This window comes from Aythya ferina, assembly GCF_964211825.1.
Source record: "Aythya ferina genome assembly, chromosome: 23".
NCBI lineage: Eukaryota > Metazoa > Chordata > Aves > Anseriformes > Anatidae > Aythya > Aythya ferina.
The window spans coordinates 4,781,326-4,797,552 of NC_140321.1; the positions used below are offsets into that span (position 1 = coordinate 4,781,326).

General features: G+C 67.6%; 2 protein-coding genes across 2 annotated transcripts; one reads left to right on the plus strand and one right to left on the minus strand.

Moving 5' to 3' along the window:
• The first annotated feature begins 851 nt into the window (after window positions 1-851).
• LOC311422825 (all-trans-retinol 13,14-reductase-like) lies at window positions 852-6,955 on the plus strand. The gene is made up of 11 exons (XM_084496281.1): window positions 852-1,050; window positions 1,178-1,360; window positions 2,200-2,429; window positions 3,043-3,238; window positions 3,954-4,151; window positions 4,251-4,376; window positions 4,875-5,013; window positions 5,098-5,207; window positions 5,418-5,584; window positions 6,213-6,372; window positions 6,734-6,955. Exons 1-11 carry the CDS (start codon window positions 882-884, stop codon window positions 6,877-6,879), a joined length of 1,824 nt encoding a protein of 607 aa, XP_084352407.1. The 5' UTR covers window positions 852-881; the 3' UTR covers window positions 6,880-6,955.
• A 265-nt stretch (window positions 6,956-7,220) lies between these two features.
• On the minus strand, window positions 7,221-8,667 carry TMEM92 (transmembrane protein 92). The gene is made up of 3 exons (XM_084496313.1): window positions 8,578-8,667; window positions 8,149-8,368; window positions 7,221-7,551 (listed from the first exon to the last, which is right to left on the minus strand). Exons 2-3 carry the CDS (start codon window positions 8,362-8,364, stop codon window positions 7,447-7,449), a joined length of 321 nt encoding a protein of 106 aa, XP_084352439.1. The 5' UTR covers window positions 8,365-8,368; window positions 8,578-8,667; the 3' UTR covers window positions 7,221-7,446.
• Window positions 8,668-16,227: the final 7,560 nt, after the last annotated feature.

A 16,227-nucleotide genomic window follows, 5' to 3' on the forward strand; every position in this document is an offset into this window, starting at 1 on the left:
TCCACCCCCGCTTGGCACCCAGAGGGTGTTTGGGGGGTGCCACACACGCGTGTGCGCGCGTGTCGGTGTGCACCTGGGTGTGCGCAGCGGGGCTGCGTGGGTGGCTGTGGCTGCTGTGTGCGTGTTTGTGCGCGCACATGGGGGGGGGGTGTGCACATGGGTGTGTGTGTGTGTGTGTGCATGGGTGTGTTTGTGCACACGGGGGGGGTGTGCGCGTGTCACGTTGCACTCGCAGGCCCTTCCTCGCTGCCGCCGGGAGAGGTCAGCAGAGCTGCAGGCGGCGGCGCTGGCTGTGCCTGCGCGTGCAAGGGCGTGCACGCGTGTGTTTGCACCGCGCGGTGCGCCTCTGGCTGTGCACGCCCGTGCCCCTGCCTCCTTGCACAGATGCGCACCGCTTGCATCCCTGCATGCACTCGCCATGCACACGCGCGTGCCCCCACCCCGCCACGCTGCGCCCTGGCCCGCAGCCCACCGCCACCCCCAAGGGGTTCAGACTGGGGGGTGGCTGCGCCTTCTGCGCCCCCCTCCCGGGCTGTGGGCCCCCTGCTGTAGGCTGCAGCCCCCCTAAACCAAGCGGCTTTAGGCAGCATTGGCTATAAGCTGCCGCGCTAAGCCGCCGCGCTGGGCGGAGGGGTGTCCGTAAGCTGCCGTGCCCAGCGGCTCGCGTGGCTATAAGCGGCTCTGCCTGTAAGCCGACGGGTCCGTAAGCCTCCAGGTCCATAAGCTGCCGGTTTTGTAAGCCTCCAGGTCCATAAACCGCCGGCTCCATAAGCCACCGGGTCCATAAGGTGCCAGGCTCTAAGGCACGGAGCCTATAGGGTGCGTTGTCCGCAAGGTGCAAAGTCCACGAGGTGCAGTACCTGCACGGCACGGCCGCAGCCATGTGGGCCACGCTGCTGCTGCTGCTGCTGGCCCTGGGCGTGCTGGCTGTGGGGCTGGTGGCCCACCGGCTCCTGTCCCCTGCTGGCAACCCCTTCGCCCAGCCCCCCACGGACCCTCCTGGGCCGCTGGTGACGGATCAGCGGGCGCGCGACCGGGTGCTGAAGCGGGGTGAGTGGGGGCGCGCTGTCCGTCTGTCTGTCTGTCTGTCCCTGGTGGGTGCATGTTGTGCGCTGAGTGGATGCAGCGGGGTGCAGCACCGTGTTCTCACCCTCCCCCCCATTTGCCCCGTGCTCAGGGTTCAGCGCCGCGCGTGTGCCGAGGGACCTGGACGCCGTGGTCATCGGCAGTGGCATAGGCGGCCTGGCGGCGGCCGGCACCCTGGCCAAGGTGGGCAAGCGGGTGCTGGTGCTGGAGCAGCACGACCAGGCCGGCGGGTGCTGCCACACCTTCCAGGAGCAGGGCAGCGAGTTCGATGTGGGTAAGGACCCCCCCCGCCATGTCCCGGTGGTCCCTGCTGTGTCAAGTCCCTGTCCCCATGTGCGCCTGTGGCTGTGCTGCAGGGTTGCAGGGTGCGTGTTTGCAGCGTGTGCATGCAGTGTGTGTTTGCTGTGCTTGCACATACATGTGGTGTGTGTGCATGCACTGTGTGCACCGTGCGTGTTCCTGCAGTGTGTGTATCACATGCATCGTGTGCATGCACATGCAGTGCCCGTTTACAGTCTGCACTAGGCAGGTACGTGCAGTGCATGTGTGCAGTGTCTGCAGTTTTTGTAGTGCAAACACTTGCACGGTGCATGCAAGCACTGTTTGTGCACAGCATGTATTCTTGCAGTGTGTGTGTGAAGCATCTCTGGTATTTTTGTGATGTATCCACTGTGTGCACGCAGTGTGTGCTTTTGTGTGTGCAGTGCATGCAGTATGCACACATGCACACAGTCAGCAGCATTTTGGCAGAGCACACAATGTTTGCACGCAGTGTTTATGCAATGCACGGCATGTTGTGCACACTGCATGCAGCATTTGCATGTGCAGGGTTCATGCACCGTCTGCATTCAGCATGCACACTGTGCTTGCAGTCTGTGCACGCGGTGTGCAGCACATGCATGCGTTGCACACGCATCCAGCATGCCATTTACATGCAACATGCATGTGTGCACACAGCGTGCATGCCCTGCTTGCTGCCCACCTCCCCCTCAAGGAAACCCCAACACTTCAACCTCCCACCTGCCACCCTGGGGGGCTCCCACCGCATGTCCCCGAGGTGGGCACAGCCCTGTCCCCTCCACCCCGTGGGCGCTGACCCCTCGGGGCCCGCAGGCATCCACTACGTGGGGCAGATGCACGAGGGCAGCATGCTGCGCGTGGCGCTGGACCAGCTGACGGACGGGCAGCTCCGCTGGCAGCGCCTGCCCGACCCCTACGACGAGGTGACCCTGGGTCCCCGCCGCTACCAGCTCCGCGCTGGCAAAGCCACCTTCACCACCACGCTGGAGGAGCAGTTCCCCACCGAGAAGGAGGCCATCAGGGAGTTCATGAGGCTCTCCAAGGTGCGAGGCCCTGGGGACACCCTCTGGGGACACCCCTGGTCCCGGTGTGCGGGGTGTCACCTTGGTTTCTGCATCCCCTCGCTGTCTGTGGGGCGGGAGGTGGCACGTCCCCAGCACGGCTGGATCGGGAGGGGGTGTGGAGATGGAGGCGGTGGCACTGGTGGCTCTGGGGACATGGGTGGTGGGCTGGGGGGGGCAGGGGCGGTGGGGATGCTGGTGGTGGGGTTGGTGGGGACACAAGTGGTGGCTGTGGTGGGGACATGGGAATTGGTTTCGTCAGGGACGAGGGAGATGAATGTACTGGGGACAAGGGTGGCCATGGTGGGGACATGAGCAGTGGGTACATTGGGGACTGGAGCGAAGGGGACAGTGGGGACACGGGCAGTGGGCACGTTGGGAACAAGGACAATGAGCATGCTGGGGACAAGGGTGGTCACGGTGGGGACATCAGCATTGGGCACGTTGGGTACCGGAGCAATGGGGATGGTGGGGACACGGCTGGTGGCACCGGGGACACGGCACTGAGCGTGGTGGGGACCCGGTGGCGGCGTGTGGGGACACGGGCGTTGGGGCGGTGGCCGTGCTGGGGTGACAGGGCCCTGTCCCGGCCCAGATGGCCTCGAGGCACGTGGCGCTGCTGGCGCTGCTGAAGATGGTGCCGCGCTGGCTGGCCGCCCTGCTGCTCCGCACCGGCCTCGTGCACCGCATCTCGCCCGTCTTCCGCATGGCAGCCACCGGCCACAGCGAGGCCGTGGCCCGGCTGACAGCCGACCAGGACCTGCGCGCCCTGCTCAGCTACCTCTTCTATGGTCAGCCCCTGTCGCGATAGGGAAGGGGCCGTCGGGATAGGGAGGGGGCCGTCGCGATAGGGAGGGCGCCGTCGCAACAGGGGAGGGCACCGTTGCGATAGAAGAGGGCTGCGTGGTGGTAGGGGAGAGCCGTGTGGTGGTGGGGAGGGTTGTGTCGTGATAGGGCAGGCCACGTCACGATAGATGAGGGCAGTGTTGTGATGAGGGAGAGCTATGTCGTGGTAAGGGAGGGCTGTATCATGATAGGCAGGGCTGACCTGCAATAGGCCAGGTAGTGTCATAAAAAGGGAGGGACACACTGCAATAGGCTAGGGCCATGTCATGACAAGGGTGGGCTGTATCGTGATAGGGGGAGGCCATGTCATAATAACAGGTTGATGTGTGGTGACAGAGAGCACCATATTGCAATAGGAGAGGGCACCTTTTAATAAGGGAAGTCTGTACCATGATGGGGAGGCTTGTGTCACGACAGGGGAGGTTCGTGTCATGTTAGAGGAGGCTCGTGTTGCGATAGAGGAGGCTCCTGTCGTGATAGGGGAGGCTTGTGTTGTGATAGGGGAGGCTCATGTCACCATAAGGGAGGCTCGTGTCGCGATAGAGGAGGCTCGTGTCGCGATAGGGGACGGCAGCCCTGCTCTGGGGGTGGGGGCCGTCTGTGGGGCACGTCCCCACGTCCCCGGGGCCACCACCCTCACGGTCCCCCCGCGCCCCCCAGGCACGGCGCCGCGGGACTCCAGCTTCCTGATCAACGTGCTGATGGTGCACCACTACCAGCGGGGCGCCTGGTACCCGCGGGGGGGGGCCAGCGAGATCGCCTTCCACGCCGTGCCCCTCATCGAGCGGGCGGGGGGGGCCGTGCTGGTGCGCGCCCCCGTCACCCGCGTCCTCGTCTCGCCCGCCGGCGCCGCCGTGGGTGAGCGCCCCCGCCCCCGGGGAGGGTGACGGCGTGGGGACAGCGGGGACAGCGCCGTGTCGCGTGTCCACGTGCGTGTGTGTGTCCCCCCCCCGGCAGGGGTGGCCGTGCAGAAGGGGCCGAGCGAGGAGGAGGTGGAGATCTGGGCGCCCGTCGTCATCTCCGACGCCGGCATCTTCAACACCTTCGGCAAGCTGCTGCCCCCCCCGCTCCGCAGCCTCCCGGGTATGGAGTCCCCAGGTGTCCCCACTGTCCTCGGGTGTCCCCACTGTCCCTGGGTGTCCCCACCACCCCCGGGTGTCCCCCAACACCCGCAGTGTCCCCGGCACCCCCCTTATCCCTGGTGTCCCAAGCGTCCCCAACAACCGCAGTGTCCCCAGAGTCCCCAGGGACCATGGTGTCCCCAGCAGCCCCATTGTCCCCAGCAGCCCCATTATCCCTGGTGTCCTAATTGTCCCCAATACCCCGCAGTGTCCCCAGCATCCCCGAGTGTCCCCAGCAGCCCCATTGTCCCCAGCACCCCCACTATCCCTGGTGTCCCAAGAGTCCCCAACACCCACAGCGTCCCCATCACCCTCTCCATCCCCGTGTCCCCAACAGCCCCATCGTCCCCAGCATCCCCATTATCCTTGGTGCCCCAAGCGACCCCATCACCACCAGTGTCCCCAGCGTCCCCTCCGGGAGCGGGGTGGCATTGTCCCCAGCCCTCCCACGTCCCCGCAGACGTCCGCTCCCGCCTGGCCATGGTGCGCCACGGCATGGGCTCCTTCCTGGTGTTCGTGGGGCTGCGGGGCAGCGCGGCCGAGCTGGCCCTGCCCGCCACCAACTTCTGGATCTACCCCCACAACGACCTGGACACCATGTAAGGGCCCCCCCCTGGAGGGCTGTGGGACGGGGATGGGGACGGGGACGGGGACAAGGCGGGTGCCACACGCCGTGCCCGCAGGATGACCCGCTACGCCGCCCTGCACCGCGACGACGTCCCCGAGAACCTGGCCATGATGTTCATCACCTTCCCTGCCGCCAAGGACCCCACCTACGAGGAGAGGCACCCAGGTAGGGCCGGGGGGGTGCTGCTGGTGCCGTGTGTCCCCCCCCTCCCCGGGGCTCCCATCCGCTCGGCATCACCGGCTCAGCACCTCCTCAACCCCAACGGCGGTGACTGCGGGGTGGGCACCGGCGGATCCGGGGGTGACACCGGCACGGGGACCAAGGGGACATGGGGAGGGCGTTGGGGACAGCATGGGGACACCGTGCCCCTCGCAGGCCGCTCGTGCATGACCATCCTGACCATGGCACGGTACGAGTGGTTCGAGGAGTGGGCCGGCACCCGCGCCAAGCACCGTGGTGCTGAGTACCAGCAGTACAAGGGGGCCATCGCCCAGCGGCTGCTGGAGCGCGCGCTGCAGCGCTTCCCCCAGCTCCGAGACAAGGTGACGGGCGGGCGGGGGGCGTCCCCGGGGAACGGGGTGGTGGTGGTGGGGATGGGGAGGGCCGTGGGATTGGGGGGCACACGGGGTTGGGGTGCTCCTTCGGAGGTGGGGTGTCCCCACGGGGTGGGATGCACGGTGGAAATGTGGGTGCGCGTGGGGGCTGGGTGCACTGTGGGGTTTGGGTGTCCTGTGGGAATGGGGTGTCCGTTGGGAATGGGGTGTCTGTTGGGAATGGGGTGTTCTGTGGGGTTTGGGTGCACTGTGGGAATGGGGTATCAGCTGGGAATAGCGTACCCCATGGGAATGGGGTGGCTGCTGGGGGTGGGGTTCCCATTGGGAACAGGGTGTGCTGTGGGAATGGGGTTCCCATTGGGAATGGGGTGCCCTGTGGGGTTTAGGTGCCCTGTGGGAATGGGGGGTCCGTTGGGAATGGGGTGCCTTGTGATATTTGCTTACCAATTGGGAACGGGGTGCCCCCTGGGGTGGGCTTGGACCCAGCGTGGGACCTGCTCTTTGGTGTGGGGGCACCTGCCCTACCCACGTGCACCCCGGCATGCCCGGTGCCCCCGGTGTTCCCCATTCCCCCGGTGCTCCCCGTGCACCCCCTCGTGCCCCCCTCCCTGGGCAGGTGGAGTTCGTGGAGGCGGCGTCCCCGCTCACCAACGAGCACTACCTGGCGGCGCCCCGCGGCGAGATGTACGGCAGCGAGCACGACGTCGGCCGCTTCACCCCGGAGGTGGTGGCCGCCATGAGAGCCGAGACGCCCGTGAAGAACCTCTACCTGACGGGTAAGGGACCCGTCCCCGTGTCCCCGTGTCCCCGTGTCCCCGTGTCCCCGTGTCCCCCATCCCCATGCCCAGCTCCAGGCGGGAGGCAGTGCCCCTTGGGTGGCTCCCTGCAGCGTGGGATGTCCCCACGGGGTGGTGGCCGTGTCCCCTCATGGTTGTGGCTGTGTCCCCACGGGGTGGTGGCCGTGTCCCACAAAGTGGTGGCCACGTCCCCCCATGGTTCTGGCCATGTCCACCCATGGTGGTGGCCGTATCCCCCATGGTAGTGGCCACGTCCCCAGTGGTGGTGGCCACGTCCCCAGTGGCGGTGGCCACGTCCCCCATGGTGGTGGCCACGTCCCAGCCGTGGGCTTGTCCCCAGGGCAGGACGTGTTCAGCTGTGGGCTGGCGGGGGCCCTCCACGGGGGGCTGCTCTGCGCCTCGGCGGTGCTGGGCCGCGTGCTCTACCTGGACCTGCTGCTCCTCAAGAAGAAGATCAAGCGGCGCCGGGGCCGGCAAGCGGCGTGAGAGCCCGGGGACACCCCTGGGGGGGACAGCTCCCCGCTGGGGAACGGGCTCCCAGTTCAATAAACTGGGATGCTCGACTGGCCCGGGTGCTTGTCTTACTGGGGTGGGGTGGGATGGGGATGGGGGTGGGATGGGATGGGGATATGGGATGGGATGGGATGGGATGGGGTGGGATGGGATGGGGACAGGCTGGCAGAGCCCCATCTGACGCACACCCCTGTTCCTCCCAGCCCCAGAAGCTGGCCAAGTCCCTCTGGCCCTATGGGGGCTTCAGAGCTGCCCACCCCAAGGCCCCCTCTCCAGACCCTCCCCCAAAACAGCAGAGCAGGGAGGGCTTTGGGTTCTTTTCAAACAATAAATAGAAACCCCCTCCGCTGTGCACCAGCAGCACAGCTTTGGGGAGCGTGGCTGGGGGGGGCCACAGAAACAAGCATCGGGGTGCCCCCCCAGTGAGGGGTGCGGGGAGCCCCTCTGCATCCAGGGCCGCTGCTGGCCCCAGGGGGTGTCCCCATGCTGTCCCTGGAGCCGCCGGTCGCCGTGGGGGTGCTGGGGGTGTTCCCCCCCCCCCTAGAAGTTGGTCTGGGTGGGGGGGGCGCGCTGAGGCTCGGGGTTGTGGCCGCATTCGGGGCACGGCCCCTGCGGCAGCGGGTAGAGGAAGGGCTTCGCCGTCACCTGGGGGGCGAGAGGGCATCAGGGTGTGTGCGGGGGGGCTGCTGGGACCCCAGGGTCCTCGGGGGCAGGAGGGTGCCAATGACAACCCCCCCACCCGAGGAGTCCCCACCTTGGGGTTCCCACCTTGGGCAATGGCGCAGCACCGGGTGTAGGGGCTGGGTGCCCGGCACGGGGGTGTCTTGTGGCCCCCATGGTGCCCCCCATGCCTTCCTGAGCCCCAGAGCCCCAGCGTCTGCTATCCCATAACCACAGAACCCCAACCCCATAGCCCCAGCACCCAGCACCCCGTAGCTCCAGCACCCATAGCCCTGTCACTCGCTGCGCCATAGCCCCATCATCCAGCACCATAACCCCAACACCCCCTACCCCATAACTCCAGCACCCGCCACCCCATAGCCCCAGCACCCAAAATCCCATAACTCCAGCACCCACAGCCCCAGAACCCACAACCCAACATCTCCAGCACCCATAACTTCAGCACCCATAGCCCCAAAAACCACCACCCCACAGCTCCAGCACCCACAGCCCCAGCACCCACCACCCCATATCCCCCCCTCCACCACCCAGTGCCCACCCCCCCGGCCACTCAGGACCCACCTCGCTGTAGGGCGGGGGCTCCAGGCCCACCGGGATGCCCCCCCCGGGCAGGCTGGGCAGCGCGGGCATGGGGCCAAGCTGCGGGGAGGCGGGGGACTGGGGGTCCATGTAGGGAGGGGGGTGCAGGGGCTCGTGGCGGCACAGCTTGCGGCAGATGTGGAAGATCATGATGAGGAAGACGATGGAGATGAAGATGACGATGACGATGACGAACATGGTCCTGGGGACACCGAGAGGCGCGTGCCGGCGGCAGGCAGCTTCCCCCCGCTCCCCGACACCCTAGGGTGCCGGCCACCCCCCCCCCCCTCCAGCACCCGCTGGCACCCAAAGGATCCCTCCCGGCCTCCCCGTCCCGTTACCGCCCCCCCCTTCCACCCTGGTGACCCCGGCCACCGTCACCCCAACCCCCCGGGGGTTTTGGGGACGAACCCGGGCGCGTTGGCATCCCCGGCACCGCTGTGCCCGCACCGGACTCTGGACCCATGGGTGCGGGTCACCCCGCGCCCTGCCCCGCCGCGCCTCCCCGCACAGACTTCGCCCTGGGTGGGGGCCCTGGGTGGGGGTGTGGGGGTGTGAGGCGGGGGGGGGGTGTCTGGAATGGGGCGAATTGGGGCGAGTTGGGTGATGCTGGGTGTGGTGGTTGGGGTGGGAGCGAGACGAGGGGTGCTGCTGTCACCCCCAACCCCCCAAATTTGGGGAATGACCCCAAAAGAGGGCACCGAGGGGGCTGCGGGGCTGCTTGGTTCTGTGCAGGTCTGTCTGTCCGTCCATCCTTCCATCCATCCTTCCGTCCATCCCTCCGGTCCATCCCTCCCTCCTCAGGCCCTCCCTCCCTCCCTCCATTCCCCCCCCCCCAAAAAAAAAAAAAAAATTTAAAAATTAGGGCCAGGGAGCTGGGAGACAAGAGCTGGGGGTGCTCAGCCTGGTGTCCCCGTGCCCTCCCCTCGGGGGGGGGTCCCCACCCATAGGGACACCCTGGGGTGCCCCCGCCACCCCCGCCGCCCCCCTCCCGGCACCGTCCCCTCCCCATCTGGCTCCCAGCTGCGGGCGCCGCTTCCCTTCCCCGCTGCTGATGTGGCAGCCCCGGCGCCGTCCCCGTCCCTGTCCCCGTGTCCCCATCCCTGTCCCCGTCCCCTATCCCCTGTCCCCATCCCCACCCCATGGTGCTGCCCCCCTCCCGCTGCCCCCCATTTCCCCCTCTGCCCCCCCCCAAACGCCCCCATCTCTCCTTCCCGTCCAGAATCCCCCCTCCCCATTTTTTGGGGTCTTAGGGTTTGGCTTTGCTTGGGGTAGGGGGGGGAAGAATTTTGGGGTGCCCCCCAGCTGGTTCCTGCTGCCCCCACCTTGGGGCTCGGTGGGGCTGCGGGGGGCACCTTGGGGGGGGGGGGGGATGCTGGGACCAGGGGGTGCCCCGTTTGCTCCCGGTGGCCCTGTGGGACGTTTTGGTGATGGTGGGGGGGGGCCCTGAGCCCTGCAAGCTGGGTCTGGGGGGGGTGTCACCCCCCTCCCCGCTGGGTACGGGTGGATTTTGGGGCATTTCCAGGCTTTTTGCTCCCGTTCCCAAGGGGCAGGCGGCTCCCGTTGGCAGAGGGAAAGGCCACGTGTCCCCGGCCGTGGGAGCTGGAGCGGGGCCGGGGCTGTCCGGGGGGGGGTCCTGCAACCCCCCCCCCAAACCCCCCAGCCCCAGCAGCTCTGCTCCCCCCCACCAGCTTTGGGGTGGGGGGGGGTCAGGCTGTACCCATGGGAGCTGCTGCAGACCAGGATGGAGCAGGAGCATGGCTGGGTGGCACGGGGGGGGGAGCCCGGGGGGTGCCAGCGCCCCCAAACCCAAAATGCAACTTGGGGGGGGTGTCCAGGAAGGGGGGGGGCAGTGGTGTATGGTGCACGTGGTGTGTGCCCACAGCAGTGTGCGTGTGCAGGGGGGTGTGCTGCATGCTCTGGGTGTGGGAAGGGGGGGCACGGGGTGGCACAGGGGGTGCACGGGGTGGCACGGGGGGTGCACGGGGTGGCACGGGGGGTGACATGGGGTGCACATGGGGTGGCACAGGGGGTGCACGGGGTGCTTGGGGTGGCATGGGGTTGCACAGGATGCACATGGGGTGGCACAAGGGTTCACGCATGCATGCAGGGTGCACGGGGTGGCACAGGGGGTGCATGGGGTGGCACAGGGGGTGACATGGGGTGGCACAGGGGGTGACATGGGGTGCACATGGGGTGGCACAGGGTGCACGGGCTGTATGCAGGGTGCACGGGGTGGCACGGGGGGTGCTTAGGGTGGCACGGGGTTGCACAGGATGCACATGGGGTGGCACAAGGGGTGCACAGGGTGCACGCAGGGTGAACAGTGTGGCACAGGGGGTGCACGGGGTGGCACAGGGAGTGCCATGGGGTGCACATGGGGTGGCACAGGGGATTCATGGGACACACACAGTGCATGGGGTGGCACGGGGGGTGCTTAGGGTGGCACTGGGGATGCACGGGATGCACATGGGGTGGCACAGGGGGAGCACGGGATGCGTGCAGGGTGCATGGGGTGGTACAGGGGGTGCTCGGGGTGTCACAGGGGGTACCACGGGATGCACACGGGGTGACACAGGGATGCTCAGGATGGCACAGGGGGTGCACGGGATGCACGTGGGGTGGCACAGGGGGTGCCGTGTCTTGCACACCCTCCAGTCGTGCCCCGCTGCCCCGCTGGAGCCGTGTCCCCGGGTCGGGTGAGGTGACGGCGGCGAGGCCGAAGGAGCGGGATCTCCTCGCAGGCGTGAAGCCGCTGGCTCAGGACCTTAAGCTCTCCAAAGCCGATCAGCCCCGCACCACCGGGGCTGCCGTGGGGCTGGGGACCAGGCTGTGGGGCTGCCCCACGCCGTGCCCCCCCAGCAGGTGAGCTGGGGGCCGTGGGGACACAGGCAGGGGCCGTGCACCCAGGTGAGTTACACAAGGGGTGGTGGTGGGGGTGCAGCGATTTGGGGCTGCCCCATAGCACGTGGGGAGCCAGGGGACAAGGGGACGGCGGCGAAGTCCCTGCGGTGACACCAAGCAGGGAGCAGAGGTGACACCCGTGGGTGCTACAGCGCCCTGCCCGCCCGGTGCTGCCTTAAGCAGGATCATCCCCTTAAGGGGTTTATTGGCACCCAGGGAGCGGGGGCTTTGCTGGGGGGGTGCACGGGGTGGCTGTGCCGGGCTAATTGGCTCAGGGGCTTAACGAAGGCACTGCTGCTGCGTGTCCTCCTGTGCTCCCTCCCCAGGGGTTGCCGGCAGGTCCCCAAACTGGGGCTGCTGTGGTGGGGACCCTCATTTTCAACACCCCCCCATATTATAAACCCAAAACAGAGCCTCCCCAGCTTGCTGCGGTCCCCTCCAGCCCAGGGGTGCTCCGGCAGCACTGGCTGTGTGGGGACACCCAGATGGGGCTATGGGTGCTCGCTGCCCCCCCCCAGTGCCCCGGTCCCTCCCCGGGGCTGCAGCGCTGCGTGTCCATGCGCTGCCGCAGATTACACGGTGCCCGGGGAGGCTGCCGGCCTTTTTTTGGGCTCCTAATTACACGCCAGCAGCAGCCAGGGTAGAATTAAAGCCAGGCGGGAGGCAGAAATAGCCAGGTGGCTCCCGGAGGCCACGTACCTGTGCCAAACCCACGGGGCCACGCGCGTGCCCGCTGTGTGCACCGACACACGGGGCTGCACGCGCACACCGAGCACGCGTGCCACGCGGCGAGGGGCACGCGGGGACCCCCTCCTGGCCACACCGAGGTGTCCCCACACTCATGGGGACCGTATCCATGTGCCAGCTGCCACGGTGCCACCGGCTCCCGTTGGCATGGCCCCATCTGTGGGGACGAGCGGCGTGCCCGGGCACTGTCCCCAGATGACCCCATCCCGACGCTGCCGGTTCCCAGCCCTAGGGAGAGGCCGTGTGGCACCGGTGCCACCCTGGCACCACCATGGCACCGGGGACAAGCCACCGTGCCACGGAGGAGGAGCAGCAGGGCCGAGCTCGCGGCGGTCCTCGCCCTGCTCTCCCCCCGCTCGTGTTCGGGGGACTTGGCGGCGCTCGTCGAAGCTCGCAGACACGCGGTTGCGTAAGCGGCTCGGGGCCTCCCGCCGCCCCCAAAAACGTGAGAATCGGCCCCGGTGCCGCGAGGAACCTCCCGGGGCCCTGTCCCCTCCCCGGCCATGCTCACACCACCGGGTGTGCGCGCACACGCGGGGCTCGCCGGCCCCGTGCACAGAAGCACACACCAACACACGCGTGTGCTCGAGCTCCCCGGCTGCTGCTCCCTGGGGAACGGGATGCCACCACGGGGACCCCGTCCCCTTCCCCGTCCCTGCACCCACGCAGGCCGCAGACCCCCAGCCCCTTCCCCGCACCCCGCCTGGCCCTGCGCCCCCTTCCCCACCGCGGCCCCTCTCCCCTCCCTCCGGCCCAGCCTTTTCCCTTCCAGCTCTGCTGTTTGAAGCTATTTTTTCCACAGCTCCTGCCAAGAGCCGCTAATGAGAAACAAACGGGCTGCTCCGACCGCTGCTGCTCCCAGCCCACACACCTCCGGGCTGCCCAGTGCCGGGGCTCCGTCGTGCTCCCGTGGGCATCACCGCCGCTGGGCTGCCGCGGGCACCGCTGCGGCCACAAGGGATGGTTCCTGGCATCCGTCCTGCCCATGTGCCACCCTCCCTGGCACCCCCGTCCTGCCCAAGTGCCACCATCTGTGGCATCTCCATCCCGTCCGAGTGCCACTGTCCTTGGCATCTCCTTCTGCCCAAGTGCCACCACCCCTGGCATCCATCCTGCCCAAGTGTCACTGTCCCTGGCAGCCGTCCTGACCATGCGCCACCATCCCTGGCACCCCCGTCCTGCCCATGTGCCACCATCTGTGGCATCTCCATCCTCTCCAAGTGCCACCATCCCTGGCATCTGTCCTGCCCAGTTGCCACCACCCCTGGGATCTCCATCCTTCTCGTTCAGCACCATCCCCGGGCTCTCCATCCTGCCCATCTGGCACCGCACCCGGGCCTCTCCATCCTGCCCACGGCAGCTCCATCTTCATCTGGCCCCATCCCTGGGCACCTTGATCCTCATCCCGGCATCATCCCTGGGATGCTGTCTTCATCCTGCACCCACCCAGCACCAGCGCTGAGCACCTCTAACCTGCCCGTCTGGCACCATCCCTGGGCGCTTCCACCTTCAGCCAGGCCCCATCCCTGTGCTGCAGCATCCTGCCCGTGTGCCACCATCCCTGGACATCTCCACCCTCCTCCAGCACCATCCCTGAGCACCCCGAGCCTGCCCATCCAGCACCACCCCGAGCATCTCCATCCTCATCTAGGCACCACTTCCGTGCATCTCCATCCTTCTCCCTCGGCACCACCCACGGCACTTCCATCCCACCCCCACGCCACCACCGCCGGGATCCCCATCCTAAGGACGTTCCCCCCAGGCTGGGGTCCCCACAGCCTCCTCCTCGGCTGGATTTGGCCCCTGGGGAAGCTGCTGTGGCCGGAGCAGTGCCAGGCCGGCCAGCAGTGACGCAGAAACCCAGGGAGCAGAGGGAGCGAGGCGCGAGGGAGTCCCGCGCTGTCTCCCGCCGGGTCCCCCGGCCCCCCCCCGGCCACTGCTTGCTCCAGCCGGGGCCGCAGCCAAGCCTCTGCTGTTCCAGTTGGCCACGGCTCGGCCCCGAGTTATCTGCAGCTCCGTGGCGGTCACATTTTCCACTGCTCCGTGTTTGTGTTTGAAAGGCGGCTGGGAGGAGGGGAGGAGGAGAAGGGAGCGCGAGAAGGGAGAGATCCCCGTGGGCCTGGCCGTGGGCAGGGGGCGGGTGGGAAGGTGAATTTATGGCAGGGGGGTGGAGCGGGGTCTGCACCTGGAGCAGGAGCATTCATCAAGGATGGAGCAGGAACGAGGGATGAGAGAGGTACCCGGGATGGGAGCACAATTTGGGTATGGGGGCATCGCTCAGAGATGGATTCATCACCCGGGGATGGGAGCAGGAGCTGGGGACGGGAGCAGTCCCCAGGGCTGGGAGCGTGACCTGGGGCTGGGAGCACAATTTGGGGATGGGAGCGTTGCTCAAAGACAGGAGAATGATCCAGGGATGGGAGTGGTACCCAGGGACGGAGCGGTGCCACGGGATGGAGCTGCACCCCAGAGTTAGGAGTGGTACCCAGGGATGGAGAGGTACCAAGGATGGAGCAGAACCAGGGATGGGAGCAGTACCCAGGGCCAGGAGTGGTACCAGGGACGGGAGCACAACCCAGGGGTGGGAGAGGTACCCGGGGATGGGGGAGGTACCCAGGGACAGGAGCACGACCCCAGGATGGGATCACAGCCCCGGGATGGAGCCATGCCCAGGGATGGGCCCATGACTCAGAGGCAGCGCAGGCGTCGCTGCAGCCCCAGCCCTTCTGCTCCCCTCGGCTGCAGCACGGGCTGAGGCTCCCGGGCACCAGCAGCCAAAACATCCTGGGGCGGTGGCTCCCCTCGAAGCCCCCTCCTCACCCCCAGCCCCTCCGGACCCCCGGCGATGCAGGTGCCCCCTGTTTGGGGCTCACCCCACAGCGGGGCCGAGGCGGTTCCTCGAGCGAGCGAGCGCCGGCCAGGCGCATGCCGTGCGCGCCGGAGGGGACGTCACCGGGGCCGGATCCTCGCCCTGCTTCCTCGAAGGAGCCGGCTGCTGCGTGCCAGGGTGACGCTGGCGGCTCGGGGCTGACCTGGTTTCTCTCCTCCAGCCCTTCCTCGCTCGCTCGCATCCCTCTGGCCGGCCTGGCCCCGGTGCAGAGCGCCGAGAGCGCGCCGACGGCTTCCTGTGTGGGCGGAGGAATTTGGCACCCGGCCGCCGGGGATGGTAGCCGGCCGACGCGCAACGCCTGGCCGTGCGGCCCACCCGGCACCCGGCACCGGGGCAGCGGCTGCAGCACAGCGGAGAGGGGTCCTGGGGCCCCGTCCCCCCATTGGGACGGGGACATCGGAGTGGGGACGGAGGCGGCAGGAGGTGGCCTGCGTGGGGCGTGCGGTGTGCGCAGCCCTGGGCGTGCACGTGTGTGGCATGGGTGTGGGGCTGGTGCTGCCTGGCACGCTCGTGTGCACGCATGGGGGTTGCGTGTGTGTGTGTGGCTGCATGGGGGCTGCATGTGCAGGGGTTGCATGCATGGGGTGCACGTGCAAGGCTTGCATGTGCAAGGGTTGCACACATCGGGGTTACGTGCGCAAGGGTTGCATGCACAGGGGTTGCATGAACATGGTTTGCTCACAAAATGGGTTGCACGCACAGGGGTTGCACACACAGGGGTTGCATGCACAGGGGTTGCACACACAGGGGTTGCACACACAGGGGTTGCACGCACAGGGGTTGCATGCACAGGGGTTGCGTGTGCAAGAGTTGCACACGCAGGGGCTGCACGTGCAGGGGTTGGAGGTGCAAGGACTGCTCGCACAGCGGTTACGTGTGCAGGGTTTGCGTGTGCAGGGGTTGGATGCTCAGGAGCTGAATGTGGCACTTGACTCCCAGGGAAGCCCCAGCACTTCGCCAGCACCCCGGGAGCTGCTTCTCTCCACTCAGCCCAACTGATCAAAACTTCAACGCCCGACGTGCTCCGTGGCCTGCGGGTGACTGGTTTGGGTTCCAATGGTCTGAAGGGGGGGGCATGAGGTGCTCAAGCCCCTCGGAGCTATCAGAGAATCCACACTACACCTCCAGAACCAGCAGCAAGGGCTGATCCTGGTGGGGCTGGACCATCCCCGTCCCCGTTCCCATCACCCTCATCCTGGCCGGAGCTGGAGCAGGAGCACGCAGGGAGCTCGGCGAGCACCCAGCCGGCTGCTGGCAGCTCTCCGGGGACGGGAGCCGGAGCCTGCGGCAGCTGGAAGCACCCCGAGGTGCTGCCATGGGCAGGGCTGGGCGACGGGAGGTGACTGGGGGTGGGTGAATGGGGCCTGGGATGGTGTGGGGGCGATGGGAGGAAGGAGGGATGCGGGGAGGGATGGAGGGAGGGAGGAAGGAAAGAAGGGATGGATAAATAAAGAGGAACGGATAAGCAGTGGGATGCTTGGATGGTTGGATGGATGGAGAGATGATGGGAAAAGGGACCG